Source organism: Mus caroli, unplaced genomic scaffold (assembly GCF_978045245.1).
Source record: "Mus caroli unplaced genomic scaffold, Mus_caroli_1 scaffold_13, whole genome shotgun sequence".
In the NCBI taxonomy this organism is placed as follows: Eukaryota; Metazoa; Chordata; class Mammalia; order Rodentia; family Muridae; genus Mus; species Mus caroli.
In genome coordinates, this window is record NW_028227268.1 from 55,521,628 (window position 1) to 55,535,875 (window position 14,248).

Sequence of the window (14,248 nt, forward strand, 5' to 3'; positions counted from 1 at the left end):
AATTAGTTTTCTTGCTGATTAACCCTGGCGTTCTCTGGTTCTCTGCATCTGACAGGCAATGAGGAAGGAGAGAGAATTTCGTAATGGATGCGAACATCTGTCTGGAAGGGCTATGGGCAGAACCTGTGTGAACCCGCAGACTCTCCAAAAAAAGTCGCCTGTCATAGCGGTCCAGGACAGGAGAGTCTTGAAAGGCTCCCCAAGGGAAGTGTTTTATTTTTATATTTTGCATACGTGTGAGTAATACACTTACACGGATATATGTACATGTATGGATATGTGTGCATTCATATGTGCAGGTGCATGCAGATATGTGTGAGTGTGTGGAAAGGTCAGAGGTTGACATCATGTGTCTTCTTTAATTGCTGTCCACTTTGTTTACCGTGAGATGGTCTCTCAATGAACCTGAGGCTGCCACTAGAGTACTCTATCTAGGTAATTTCTCCAGGGACCCAAACTTACCTCCCAAATAAAGGGATTTACAAACAGGTACTGGGGATCTGAACTCTGCTCTTTACATTTGCAAGACAAGCGATTTACCCACTGAGTCACCTCTTCACACTACCCAACTCCTCACACAGACACAGGGGAGTTTATAACTGCTAACCTCAGTGTGCTGTCTAGGTTGTCGATGCATAGTACATAGTACATAAAAGAGAGACACAAAAAAGCAGAGACTAGAATCGGGAAGTGGTCACGTCTGTGCCTAGTGGACCAAGTGTTTACTTAGCGTGCACAGGGACTACTTGACTCCAAGACAGCTTATGAAAAGGAACCAACAGGGAAGAAGCAACTCTGTCTCCACTCCATGGAGGTCTGATGATCGGAGTCAATTTTTTTTAAAGGCAGTGGACAGAGGTGGGATTAACATATGAAGACTTTGGAGTTGTCCTCAATGGAAGTCCACATAGTTGAACACTTAGCACCTTCTCAGGGAAGAGGGAAGGGGAGGCTGTTAGAGTTGGAAGCGAATTTTGACAAAGAGTGGTTTTCAGAAGACACGAATCGGTCTGGAGAATGGGTAGTAGTTTGGGACAAACTTCAGCAGGACTGAGCAGGGCATCAACCACAGTCTCTTCCTGAGAGTTGTTCCGGAAGATCTGTCCTTTGGGTAGATGAGGGAGGAGCATCCCGCAAAGAAAGCCTAAGCCCAGGAAATAAGATGATGGGGATGAAGGAATGGAGGTAGGAGAAAGGTCAGACAGACTTCCTCCATTAGCCTTCTGTTCAAAAAATTTAGAATGCTAAAGCCATTCCCGGGTGAGGCTCCCTGCTCCTGGGGACCTGGAGAGGCTTGTAGCCCCAAACTACCTTGCAACAGACATTCAGCAGAAGAGGCAAACTGTGTGGTTTTAGCCACTGAAACTCCACAAGTATTTGTTACAGTTTGTCCTCACCTCTCCCGACACCACACCAGCTCATAATGTGACCATTTCCAGAACATCTCTTCATTACAAACCACTCAAAACATCCTTACCAGAAGGTGCTGCTCTTATTTGCCCCCGAGAAACATGGCTGGTCTCCATTGCCTTCACTTCCACAGCCCTTCCCTCTGCTTCCCTTTCTTTTCCTTTTCCCAGGTTCCCTCGTATATTTGTGATTTAATCTTTCTGTACCATATGCTTTCTGGTAGGATGTCTTAAATGCTTTCTGAAACAAGGTGACAGACAGGCAGTCACACACAGAGACACACTAGACTTGGCTGCAGATGAAATCCGGGTTTCTCAGAAGATAAAAAATAAAAGCCAAATTTACCTCTCAAAGTGCAAAGATTTGCTGTAACTGGCACGGTCTAAAAGAATGTGGCCTGAGCCAATACACAGCCCTTCGACCTGTTCTAGCCACAAACGCTACTTAGTGTGCCGTCCTCGCCATCCCTGCATTTTTGACTGTAATTCATGTCTGGATGCTCCCATCTCCTTTTTCTTCTGAAATGTCACAAAGCAACATTTTGAATTTTGAAATTCCATTTTAGTTTAGTTATTGAACCCTTTGGCAAGCCTGATCTGGGACTAAGCCTTAGGTAAACCTCATTTTAAACTGTTCCCCTCGAGGAGTTCGATGGTAGTTAAGTTTGTCCTTACTAAGAAGTGCTTTGTTGGCATGGCGATGTTCACACCTTGTCAAACAGAGGCTTTTAGACTAGAAGTACAATCAGGGGTCAGATCCATGCACACTCTTAATGCTTTTTGTTGACAGAGAGCCGTAGTGTTACATTCCTGTAATCTAGCACTTGAAGGATGAGGCAGGAGGATTGCTTATGGCAAGCCTGGGCTACATAATCAGTTCTAGGCTCACTTGGACTATCTAATGAGACCCTATCTAAAAAGAACAACAATGAAAAAAAGAACTTTTGTTACATTTTTTCTTTAAAAATGCCTTTTGTAGCCAGGCCTGGTGGTACACACCTGTAATCCTAAGCAATAGGGGGCAAAGATAGGAAAATGGTCCCAAGTTCAAGGCCCATCAAGGCTACATAAATGAAGTTTATCTCAGAAAAGTCATAAGTAAATCTCTGTAGTTACCTTGGCAGGCCCTGAGTTACAGTAAGATGAGGTGTGTTTGTGGTGCTTTCGTTTCTTATTAGAAAGGGCGACTCTGTCCCTTCCTGTGGGAATCTGGGATTGTTTGCTTTTAGTGTGTGTGTGTGTGTGTGTGTGTGTGTGTGTGTGTGTGTCTGTTCATGTGCACATATCTATGAAGAACAGGTCATCTGATCTCCTGGAGATAAAGATACAGGCAGCTATGTGTAGCTTAATATGGATGCTCAGAACAGAACTCCTATCCTCTGTAAGAGCCGAAAGGACTCTTTCACAGATCAGCTACCTCACCAGTCAGATTTGTATATATATATATTAAATAACAGAGTATAAAATGAACTTTGTGCATTATGGACATAAATTCATGTTGGGAACCTGTGGCAGAGCAAGCTACTAACTCAAGGCTGAACATGGTGGTTATGCTTGCAGATCCAATGCTCCAGAAACTGGGGTAGAAGAACTGTCACAAGTTCAAGGCCAGCCTTCACTGCCTAATGAGTTCCAGATCAGCATGCGGTAAAACACGATGTCCTTTTTCCAAAAAAAAAAAAAAAAAGTTCTTGGATACAAAATAAAAGAGATTGGAGAACATGCTCTTAATAACTTAAGACCTCCTGACAGGCTCCACTCTTGAAAGGTTTCCCTTTGCCTCACTACCACCACGATGAGGAGAAGCTGGACGCGGTGGTACACACCTGTAATCCCAGCACTTGAGAGGTTCAGGCAGATTTCAAGGACTACAGTGAGTTCAAGGACAGCCTGGGCTACACTTGGGAGGTATGGGCAAGAAGAACTGGAGTTCTAGGTCATCCTTAGCTGATTTGCAGTCAGAGTGGACTAGATGAGACTTTCTCTTAACAAACAAACAAACAAACAAACAAACAAACATTTTCTCAGAGCACTACCACAAGCTCAGGTTTCTGCACTACCTATGGTAGCTTTTGTATTGTCACAGCAGCCCTGTGGGGTGGTGATAGAGCACATACAGCCTCACCTCTTGCTGCCTCCTGCACCAGCTTCAATTTCACTTTGTCTCTTGGCTCGCAGAGCCTAGAAAACATTTCCTGGCCTTTGCTAGAAAAGCTTTGCCAAGGCAAGTGCAGAAAGAGAAGGCTCCAAGGAGCCTAACAAGGGAGGAAGGGCAGACTTCCTAGATAAAGGACAGGACAGGAAGAGGAGGAGGTTCAAGCATCAGGGACAGGGTGAACAGAGGGAGGTGACCTTCCCTCTGTCACGAGAGTGAGCAAAAGATGGTGGCGAGAGCAGAGATTATGGACTTAAGTTTTGATGTGTGAAATCTGAGTGCCTGGGAATTCAACCAGGACTTGAATTTGTAGCCTGAGAAAGGAAGTAGATTCAGTGAAGCGGGAAGTAAGAGGAATAAAAACAGAGCTTTATCAGAGGGTACATGGAGGAGATACCAAACGGGACGGAAGGACGCCAGCAGATCTTTGTAATACCCCACATGGAGCGAGGCAGGCAGCTCAGACACTGAGCACTTGCTGATAATATACCGGCCCTGGGTTTGGTCCCAGGGCCCCCTTCCCCCACCAAATTCACTCCACATAGACTTCACAGCTATGCATTTACTATGTTACCTCATGCTCTGCTCTCCCAAAAGAGAAACCAGGTACACTTGCTGGTAGCCATGTCTGCTTCTTCCTATAGGTATAAAAATGCCACCCTGGAATTCCTGCCTCTGCAGGAAGAGAGGAAATGACTGATTTGACAATTAAGGACAGGGGGGTCGGTCTAGGCATTCTATCAAAGAGATTTGCCTTGTATTACCTTGCTGCTGTGGGTAATAAGGGAGCATGTTCTAGGAATGTCGTTCCCTGTGGGTAGTCTGTTAACAGCCACGATCCCAAACATGTACACAGGGCTTCTTGGTTTACCACGCACGTCCCTTCACCAGTGGAGCCAGCACAGCATTCCCAGTGAGGGTCTGCCCAGCCAACAGACACAAGTTGGTCTTAGGCTAAAATTATAAGTAGGTGGTGGCTCATTCACATTTCTAGGTGGAAGTAGATCTCAGAGATTTGCCCAGTGGATATCAGATGTTGGGGATTCCTGCGGACTTGTTGCTAAGGAAACTTTTGTGAAGATTCCTGGAGTCCATAAAGCCCAGAAGCTCTGCCCAGTGCTTTAAAGTGTTGTAAGTGGCCGCGTGGCCCAGCCAGCAAGCAGTGTTTTTGAAGGGTGGTTCCTGCTGGGCAGAGAGAGACAGTGCTATGGCCAAAGGTAGATGTTCAAACAGTAGCAGCCACTGATGTGGGGCCTAATTGAATGGCAAGAAGACTGTGAAAATGGCACAATTTTGGTCCCAATTACATACCAGGGGAACCACCAACCCTGACTGTGAACAGAGTCAATGACTGCCTGGAAAAAAAAATATTGGCGTAAAGGTCAAAGTCACACCTATTTTAGGTAATTTTCATGTTACAGGAAAAAACGACTCTAGATTAAAATCAATTTATGTACCATAGCAAACATCTCCTGAATGTCGGGCAGCTAAGAGACACTGTGTCCATTAATTATCAAAGCTCTGGCATGACAAGGCTGGCCTGGTGTGCTGAACGCTTATGGACAGGCCCAGGCTTTGGGGCCAGGCAAACAGGATTTCAGATTCCAGCTGCATTATTTACTATGTGCCTCTATAAAGAAATCCCTGGAGACTAGAACAAAACAAAACAAAAAGTCCCCAAACTCACACACACACATTCTCTCTCTCTCTCTCCCTCTCTCGTTGGTTCAGAATCTGAGCTTAAGCCTTGCTGCCTCCTTCTGCTTTCTGTCACATGGTGTCTTCACCATCCTTGGGAGTCAGGAAATATGCAAGGTAGTCCTCCATGGAGCCTGCTCCCGCCTCCAAGACTGAGCCTACCTCCCTTCCATGCTACTGCTGGATTGTTCCTGTGACTCGCTTTGGCAGTAGCATGTGGCAGCGCGATGATGTGCTCATCCTGGGTTAAAGCCTTACGAAGGCACAACAAACCATCCCTTTGTGGTTTGGGAAGCTGGCCACTGGACTACGTAAGAACTTAAATCCCAGCACTTGGGGAGGTAGAGGCAGGCAGATCTCTGAGTTTGAGGCCAGCCTGGAGTACAGATCAAGTTCCAGGAAATCTAGGGCTACACAGAGAACCCTTGTTTCAAAAGACAAACAACTAAAAAAAAAAAAAAAAAAAAGAACAAAAAAACAAACAAAAATTACAGCAACAGCAAACCACCCTCTACCTGCCAGAGAAAGCCCACATGAAAATGCCTTGCAGGAGAGACACGATGTGGAAAGGCCACATGGAACAGCCAGATGAGGGAAGCTGGGCCTTTCTGAGTCCAGCCCAATGGAGTCTCCAGGACTTGATCCTCCTCCGCCATTTGACTGCAAGTTGCTTATAGCATAGAATTTGCCAAGGTGAACCAACAGAAGCCCCGCCCAGCTGAGCTCCAGCCACTCAATCATATAGGATGGATTCTGGGGTGCTCTGTTACCTAGCAATAGAAAATTCCATCTCTTCATTATCCTCAGCACCGTCCATCAATCCCTACTATAAGCTAATCCTTATAACCTCCTGTCACGTGATCACATGACCCTCGGGTGAGCGAAGAGGGAGAAGAGAGGAGATGGAGTTCAAGGATCGCCCTCTGCACCCGCCTTGTCCCACGGATAAGCACTAATGAAGTCTGTGTATGAGGCTGACTCCATTTTGAATGGCTATAAGGGAATACCACAAGTTGGGTGTTTTATAAAATGAATATATTTCTCATGGCTCTGGAGGCTGCCAGCATCTTTGAGTTCTTATGGCACCATTCCATTGTAAAAGGCAGAGAGAGGAAGGGCAAGCTCTCGAACTATACACATTCAGGCCTCTTTATAACTGGCATTAATCTATTCATGGGGGTGGAACCCTCAGAACCTAATACCGTCTGATACTGCTGTGTTTGAGTGTTAGGTTTTCAACACAGACATCTGGGGACACGATTTGAGCAGTGTCTCTCAGGACTACACTTGCCTGTGTGGACCTCATCACCACCTAAAGGAGAGCTCTGTCGTGTCCGTATTCCAATCTTATCACCCTTGTAAAATTATCTCCCCGAATTCCAGGTGTTTCTACTGAGATCTTACACCACCCTTTAGGTCCCTGACTTCTACCTAAAGAAAGAGCAGACTACAAGGAATCCCTGAGTCTATTAGGCCTGACCAGCCTTTGTGCCTACTCTGGAACCACACCTGACTCTACAAGTCTTCCTTGCGATAGGGAACCCACCTCCCACCTCTATCTCTCTTCCCCTGGAGCTGTGCCTGCACCCTTGAGGGCTGGTGGAAATCAGCCCTCATTGTGTAGGTCCACAAATCTATAAGGTTGATCCAGAGCCTGGCCTGGAGCTGGCCTGGCATGTACTCTGTAGTCTCCAGCCTGGCCCCATCTCCCCCATCCATCCACTCTTCTTCTATTGTGTCTCTCAGACAATGTCAGTGGAGTTCCCTGCTGCTCCCCTTCTATGTGGCTGAAGGTGACATCAGGAAAGGCTTCTCCAGATGCTCTCATCCCAGGGTCTTTGCACACCAGCTCTGGGTACTGCCTGGTAGGTCTGGTTATGGTTACAATCTGAAAGGTTCCCCCAAAGTCCCATATGCTAAAGATTCAGTAACCAGCCTGTGGAAGTCCTAGAAAGTGATGGAACCCTTGGGAAGTAGGTCTTGGTAGGGGGTGGGTAGAGTTAAAACACCACCACCCTTCCTTTCGTGGACATTATGAGATGTTCTCTGCTACCACATACTCATAATGTATTGGACTAAAAGCTGACCAGAAACTTTAATTTTTAAGCCCAGGTTGAAAATACATCTTTCCCCCTTGCAAATGCTATCTCGGTGCCTTGACACAGCAATGGGAAGTCAACTATCTTAGACCTCATATCTTTGGGGAAACTAGGTGCCCTCTAAAGGGTTGGCCACACCTTGAGTAACCAGGACTCCTGGGGCCAGGGTTCCTGGGTCCTATATCTCTCTGTCCTGGCTTAGGTCCTCTAGAGTTCATCTTCCATCATCCAGATACCCACTCTATCATTTTTCCAGTTCCTGTGAGTCTTGACCAAAGAGATTGCCCCCCCCCCCCCAATGAGCAGGTCCTCCTGATCCTTGCTCTCATTTGAAGCTGGCTATCTCCAAGGCAGATCTAGTAGTCCTTTCTGAGTTCAGCTCCCAGTTCCCCTCCAAGGTGTTTCCTGCAAAGTTTGGCCTCTAACTTCCTGTCCTTTGCCAGAACCAGGAAGAGATCCCTGGAGAGAGAGAGAGAGAGAGAGAGAGAGAGAGAGAGAGAGAGAGAGAGAGAGAGAGTCCACTTTGCAAATTTTTGTCAGTATCTCACATCCTCCTTTAAGACACTTCCTTTTATTCCTCTTTCCACCAGAGGGCGAAAGGAACACTGTGAGGAATACCCAGTTCTTCAGCTGTGTGTCTGTCACCCCATCCCTTCCCAGGGAGGCTGATGGGGTCCATTCTGTTCAGACGTCTTCCCCTACAGCAGAACCAGCTTCTGAGTCCACAGGCCCTCCTCTGTCTCCCAGCAGCTGCCAGACTCTGTAGTCTCAGAAGCCATACACTTCATATGCTACCCACTGCTATTCAACTTTCCTCCCTGTCTATGAAACTCAGCCCACCCCAAGAGACTCCACAGCATGTCCTCTGTCCCTTCCCAGCCCTCTACCTAGTGGTCCAGCTTATTCTCATGGGAGATTGCAAGCCACCAAGAACCGGATCCACGAACCCCTATGTTGGTGCTGAGAGAATCCTAGTCAGTACTTGGGCAGCAGGGACAGGTCCACCCTTGCCCTCACCTTTAGGGAAATCAGCTGGTTATGAGTGGATTCCGACTTCAGAGATGGCAGCAGGAGTGGTCCGGGCTGTCTCAGGATACAGCTATCATCTCTTAGGCCCCAGAATTGCAGGTCATATTAAGGATACTGTTACCAATATACCAACTGGAGGGCAATGCCCACTGTCTCCACATACATCATTCTTGACCCTTCCTTTAGCTTAGTCCAGGTGATTGGGGTTCAAAATGCACAAGGAATTTATTCAGCCACCTGAGTTCTTAGGCTAACAGGCAAACGTGACTCCTTAGGTGACAGACATGCTTTTCGAATGCTGTCGTGTCTTCTCTTGTCTGTAAAACCGAGGACAGTGCCAGATACTGTGGCACAAGCCTGGAATCCCAGCACTTGGAAACAGAGGCAAGAAGACTGCAAATTTGAAGCTAGCCTTAGCTACATGACAAGACTGTGGCTCAAGTCAAATAAAGCTTCCTATATGGAGGACAGCACTTAGACATTCACAGAACTGTTAGGAAATTGATGACAGTCCACATGGCTTGTGTAGGTACAACTGGAGGGTCCTCCTGGTAGCACTGAGGTGCTATTAATAGACTGGAGGTGTCTGAAAAGTCCTTAGGTACCAGAGACTTCTTAGCTCCGTAAGTGCTAACGGATGCCACAGGCACACCCAGGCCAACCCAGAGGATAATTCTGCTGTCTTTTGGGTCTGTTCATGCTCCATTGAAAAGCAGGGGCACTCTGTTCTTAGGAATCCCCACCCAAAACAGCTGGCTGAATCCAGTCAGGGACACTCCTCCCTAGACAGACAATCACCAGGCAAATTTCCACATCAGTATTTCCTGGGGAAATGTGGCTACCAAAAGAACTCACACATGCCTTTCGGAGAGCTTTTTGCCAGGAGACTCAAGGTTTCCCTGTCAAAGGATACTTCCATTAATTTTGTTTTTAATGTAGCTCTCAGAGATGGAACTTGGAAAAGCAGAGAACCAAGCCCGAGCCTCTCCTGCTGATACAGGTTTTCAGAGCACACCATGAGCTTCCAGAGACACCTCTGCTAAGACCCCAGGAAGCTCATCCCAGCCTTTCGCCTAGAAATACTACCAAGTCCATTTTGAGGAGTTCCTTGGTCCATTTAGAGCAAGTTTGTTTCCTGGACCAGAGAGAAGCATCATGTGTTTCCGAAGGCTGCACAGACATTTGATGCTGCTGACACTGAACACTTGTCAGGCCTGCCCACTCTACAACCATCTCTCCACCTCACCCTGGGCCAGAGTTGCATGTAACATTTTCATTCAAAATTTGCTACTCTGTTCTTAAATAGATCCCAGTAAAAAATAAATTTGGTCCCTTATTTAGGCTGGGTTTTACCAAAACCTAAGAATACACACATTACTGATGGTGAGGACTAGTTTAGTATTTATGACAATCCTGGGGTCAGCAGCCTGTCAGTAAAGACTGAAAAATACTACCCCACCCCACCATACACTACACACACACACACACACACACACACACACACACACACACACACACACACAGGACTTTTAGAAACTTGGGCTTTCACTCAGACTGTGACCATGAGCTCAGTGATTAGAGGCCAAAGAGGCCTCGCAATTGTCACCCAGACAATAAACAGCCAGCTGACTTGGCTCAGCAGTCCTATGAAGCCTTGGAACCAAGCCAGATCCCCAAGAATAAGGCACTTTAGGGTACTGATCCTAGAGGATGGGAGGCTACCTAGGGTCTAGCTGTATCGGCGGGTCTAGCCTGCTGCTCTGCTCCAGCTCATTGCTAACTGGTGCTTCTCAGCGGTCCGGCAAGTGGGCGCCTGGAGGCAGCCAGGCAACCTGTCCCTGGTCAGCATGACTGACCGCTAGTCTATCAAAGAGGCGGAACTGTGGGGCCACCTTTCCAAACCCCTATCACCCTCTCGCCTTGCCAAGACCACCTGGCTCGGCAGCCCCTTGGTGGCTCCTGTCTTCCGAGGCAGAGCGCCCGCCTGCTCCAGAACTCGCACAGGCAACAAGTTCTCGCTTCCCCAGAGCGGCCACGACGTGCTCAGGAGGCCGGGTAGGAGGAGAACGCTGTCCACGCCCCAGCCCCTCCCCCGCACCCTTCGTCCCCAAAGCGGGGATATCTGGAGGGTAGCTGGTCCCCGACCCCGGCCCTGGCCTCTCACCTCTAGTAGTTGCACGTAGCTGGCGGGGAACCAGCCACGGAGCCCGTCGTCCTTTTCGCCTTCCCACCAGCCGCCGTCCGGGACCTGGAGTAGCGTGAGCAGCTCGCCCGCAGCGAAGCGCAGCCCCTGGCTGTGCCGCTCCCCGGAGAAGGGGTACAGGGTCCGGCAGCGGGCGCCGGCCATGGCCCTGGCGCCCGGTCTCACAGCACAGCCCGCATCCCTGCCGAGCCCCGCGGGCTGGCCAGCGGCTGCGCGGGGTCCCAGGCGCCCGGTGCTCCGGGCTCCCGCGCTCTGGGCGCGCGCCGTGGCGGGGTTGCGCAGGGGTCTCCCGGCCGCCGAGCCACGCGCGCTGCTTGCAGGGAAGCGGACGCTCGCCAGCAGCGCTGGCTTCGTGGGCTCCACCGGCTCCGGAGAGCGAGCGGCGACGCCCCCGGGCCGGGCGGCTGTGCGGTCCCCCGCGCTGGGCGGGGGGCGGGGCTCAGGAGGAGGAGACCCGGGGGCCGCGGGCTCACGAGACAACTTCCCCGGGGTGCCGCGGCTGGGGACGCCGGAGTGAGCGGAGAGGCGCAACTGCCCCGGGAGGTGGTGCCCGTAGCATCCCCCTCTGTGGGGGCTCGTCCGGTGCAAGCGGAGCCCGGGAAGACACGGAGAGAGCGCGGTCGGCGGCCGGCGGCCGGTGGCCGGGCGGGGACTCTCTCGAGGCGACCAGGGCGGGCCAGGGGCCGGGCCAGACCGGCCACGCCCGCGGAGGGCCGGGCGCTCCCCGGCAGAGGGACTCCCGGGCGACCCCGCCACCCAGAGCCGCTGGAATGGGAACGCCCCTCGGTTCCTTCAGTTTAGCTCTGGTGGTGGGTGACAGGCGGCGCTGCCTCCCAGGTGTCTGCAAGGGATTGTGTTTGTGACCATCATTGTAGTGCATGAAGCCTGGCTGAACTTGACTCACAGGAAACTGAACAATGGATAAGACAGGTTTGAAGCCTGGCGCCGAAGCCGGGAAGCCCAGTGACAGCGTGTCATATCAGAGGAGGACGTGGTGGGGAGATGAGGGTGTAAGTCTTCTGGGTTGATGGGTTTTGGAATCAGGCCGATGGGGCTAAATACTGGAAAGGTTAAATAAAGGCGAGAGCAAGAGCCTGTTTGGCTTCTCAGGAAATGGTTAGGGAACTGGGGATGTCATGGTCTAGCCCTCCTGAACTCAAGATGGGTCTGCTGAGGTGTATCCACCAATTTAGTCAGCCACCATACATTGGCAGACATTAGCAGGGGCTTGCAAGTTCCCTGCCCTTGAGGCATTCGTGGATGCTGAAGAAGCATATGTCAAGAGTACATAAGGGAAAGGGCCCCTTTCTTTGCTAGCTTAAAAATTAAAGTACATTTCCTAACCTCTAAAAAGCTGGACCCTTCATTATCACTGCTATAATCAGTTGAGCATCACTAATCGAAGACCTACAGTCCAAAATCAAACCATCGTCCGTGCTAACAGGATGTTCCTCAGGAGAAGTCCACCGTCAAACAAAACTGCATCGGAGGGATGACAGCACACACTTGTAGTCCCAGCCCTGACAGATAAGGGTTAGAATCCCAGAGAATCCCAGACTAGAGTGGCCTGAAAAAGGGAGGGAGGAGAGGAGGGGGGAGGAGGAAGGAGAAGAGAAATATCACCGAAGGTATTGTATAAAGTTATATTTGAGCTGTGAGTATTAATATCAGATTAATTAGATTTGGGTCAGAAGTCCCAAGACACTGTATTATGTATATGCAAACATTACAAAATCCTCAACATTTTCGGTCCCATTTCTGTTTCTTTACTTCCCATTTCCCCATTCTTAAACAAGGGAATGTTACTATGTAGCTCTGGCTTACCTGAAACTATGTAGACCAGGCTTAACTCTTAACTCACAGAGATCTGCCTACTTCTGTTTCCTGCCAAGTTTTTCCGATAAGGGATACACAGCTTATAGTACTGACCAACTCCTTATGCCCCTTGCTCAGTAAGCTTGTATGGCTTCCTATGCCTATTCAGCTGGGCATAAACCTCTCAGCGTTTTAGGCTGAGACAATGTCAGTTCAGTATTAGGTACAAAAAGTCTTAAATTCTTTTTTTTTGTTTGTTTGTTTGTTTTTTCGAGACAGGGTTTCTCTGTATAGTCCTGGCTGTCCTGGAACTCACTTTGTAGACCAGGCTGGCCTCGAACTCAGAAATCCGCCTGCCTCTGCCTCCGGAGTGCTGGGATTAAAGGCGTGCGCCACCACGCCCGGCTTAAATTCTTGCATATTTGTCTGAGCTTTGAATCAGGTTCCTTTAGCACTGTGGTTTTGGCAGGACTTTAGAACAATTCCTGTAGCTTTTCAAAGCCATTCAGCTGGGCCCACCTCAGCTTTGAGAGCATCGCCTGGACCCCAGTCTACACGGAAGCCATCTCACCTAAGGAGAATACTGGGCAACCTGACAAGTGCGCTTACAGCTAGTGCTTGTCCAGGAATTGTGGACAAGCTTCCTTCAGCCTAGCTCCTGTTAAGAGATGATATAGAAAACAGCTGTTAAACTGGAGGGTGATGTCTTCTAATCCCAGCATTCAGGAGGCTGAGGCAGGAAAACCACCAGAAAGTTCAAGGTCTGCCTGAGTGATATAGTGAGGTCCAGGCCAGTGTGTGTTGTAGGGTTTGAGTCTGTCTCAAAAAGAAAAAAACAGGAGACAAAATAACAACAACAACAAAAGCTTCCTAAAAATACCAATGGATCAACCACATCTTAAGAGAATTCAAACACGTACTTCTCAGGTACACAGCTTCCTGCCAATTGTCCAGACTTGGTGATGTGGCCTGGTTCAATAAAAAACTACTGATTTAGGGCTATCCTGCAAGGAAGAATTCTTTATAACTGAAGATTCTACCTCCACAGCGCCCAGAATTCTTGGCACCAAATAAGCTGTCTCAGGTATAGGTGATATGGCAACGTGCACATCAAGAGGGAAGCAACTGAATTCAGAGGATGTGACTTGCTTGTGGTCATATGGCCAGTGAACCGCAAAACAAGACGTTTACTTGGGTTTGGCCCACTGTACCTGGAGTGCTGTTTGTTCTAGCCCATTCTGCTTGTCAGACAAGGCATCCACTGTGGAGTGATGAGGGTATGGCTCAGTGGTACAGTTACCTATCATAGGCAAGGCATGGGGTTCCATCCCCAGGATCATGAGAAAGCAAGGTAGACCCTAGGGTTCATATCTGGAGCCACTTTCTAGAGAGAGATGCAGCAAAGCTCACCTACAGTCACAGCACTTAGGAGTCTGGGGCCAGGCTGGGCTACACAGTCAGACAAAGAGGACAGGAAGAGAGGGGAGGGGGATGGAAGAGGAGAGGAAGGGAGGGGAGGCATAAAGAGAAAGAAAAGAGACAGGAAGGAAGGGCTCTATGGGGCAATGTGAGGTATCTTCCAGTCAGTATAGAGATAAGACTAGAAAAGCAGAGTGGCATTGCTGTCCAAGAGAGGAGTGCAGGGCAGGCATGGTGACACAGGCTGAGGTAGGACGTCTGTGTAGTTTGAACTCAGTCTGGCCTACCAAACCAAGATGCTATCTCCAAGGAAACAAAACACAGGGAGCTGAGGATGCAGCTCCATCACTGAGTAGTCAGCCAAGCTGACAGAGTGCTTGCTTTGGATTCAGGAGGTCTGAGATTCCATCCCAGCATCTCA

At 49.1% G+C, this 14,248-nt stretch overlaps 1 protein-coding gene across 1 annotated transcript in view; it reads right to left on the reverse strand.

Moving 5' to 3' along the window:
• Positions 1 to 11,218, reverse strand: part of Gas7 (growth arrest specific 7) — a 240,601-nt gene extending 229,383 nt beyond the window's left edge. The window contains exon 1 of the mRNA XM_029483457.1: positions 10,555 to 11,218. Within this exon, the coding sequence (XP_029339317.1) occupies positions 10,555 to 10,737 (183 nt within the window). The 5' untranslated portion in view covers positions 10,738 to 11,218. The remainder of the gene's footprint in view (positions 1 to 10,554) is intronic.
• Between the last annotated feature and the right edge of the window lie 3,030 nt (positions 11,219 to 14,248).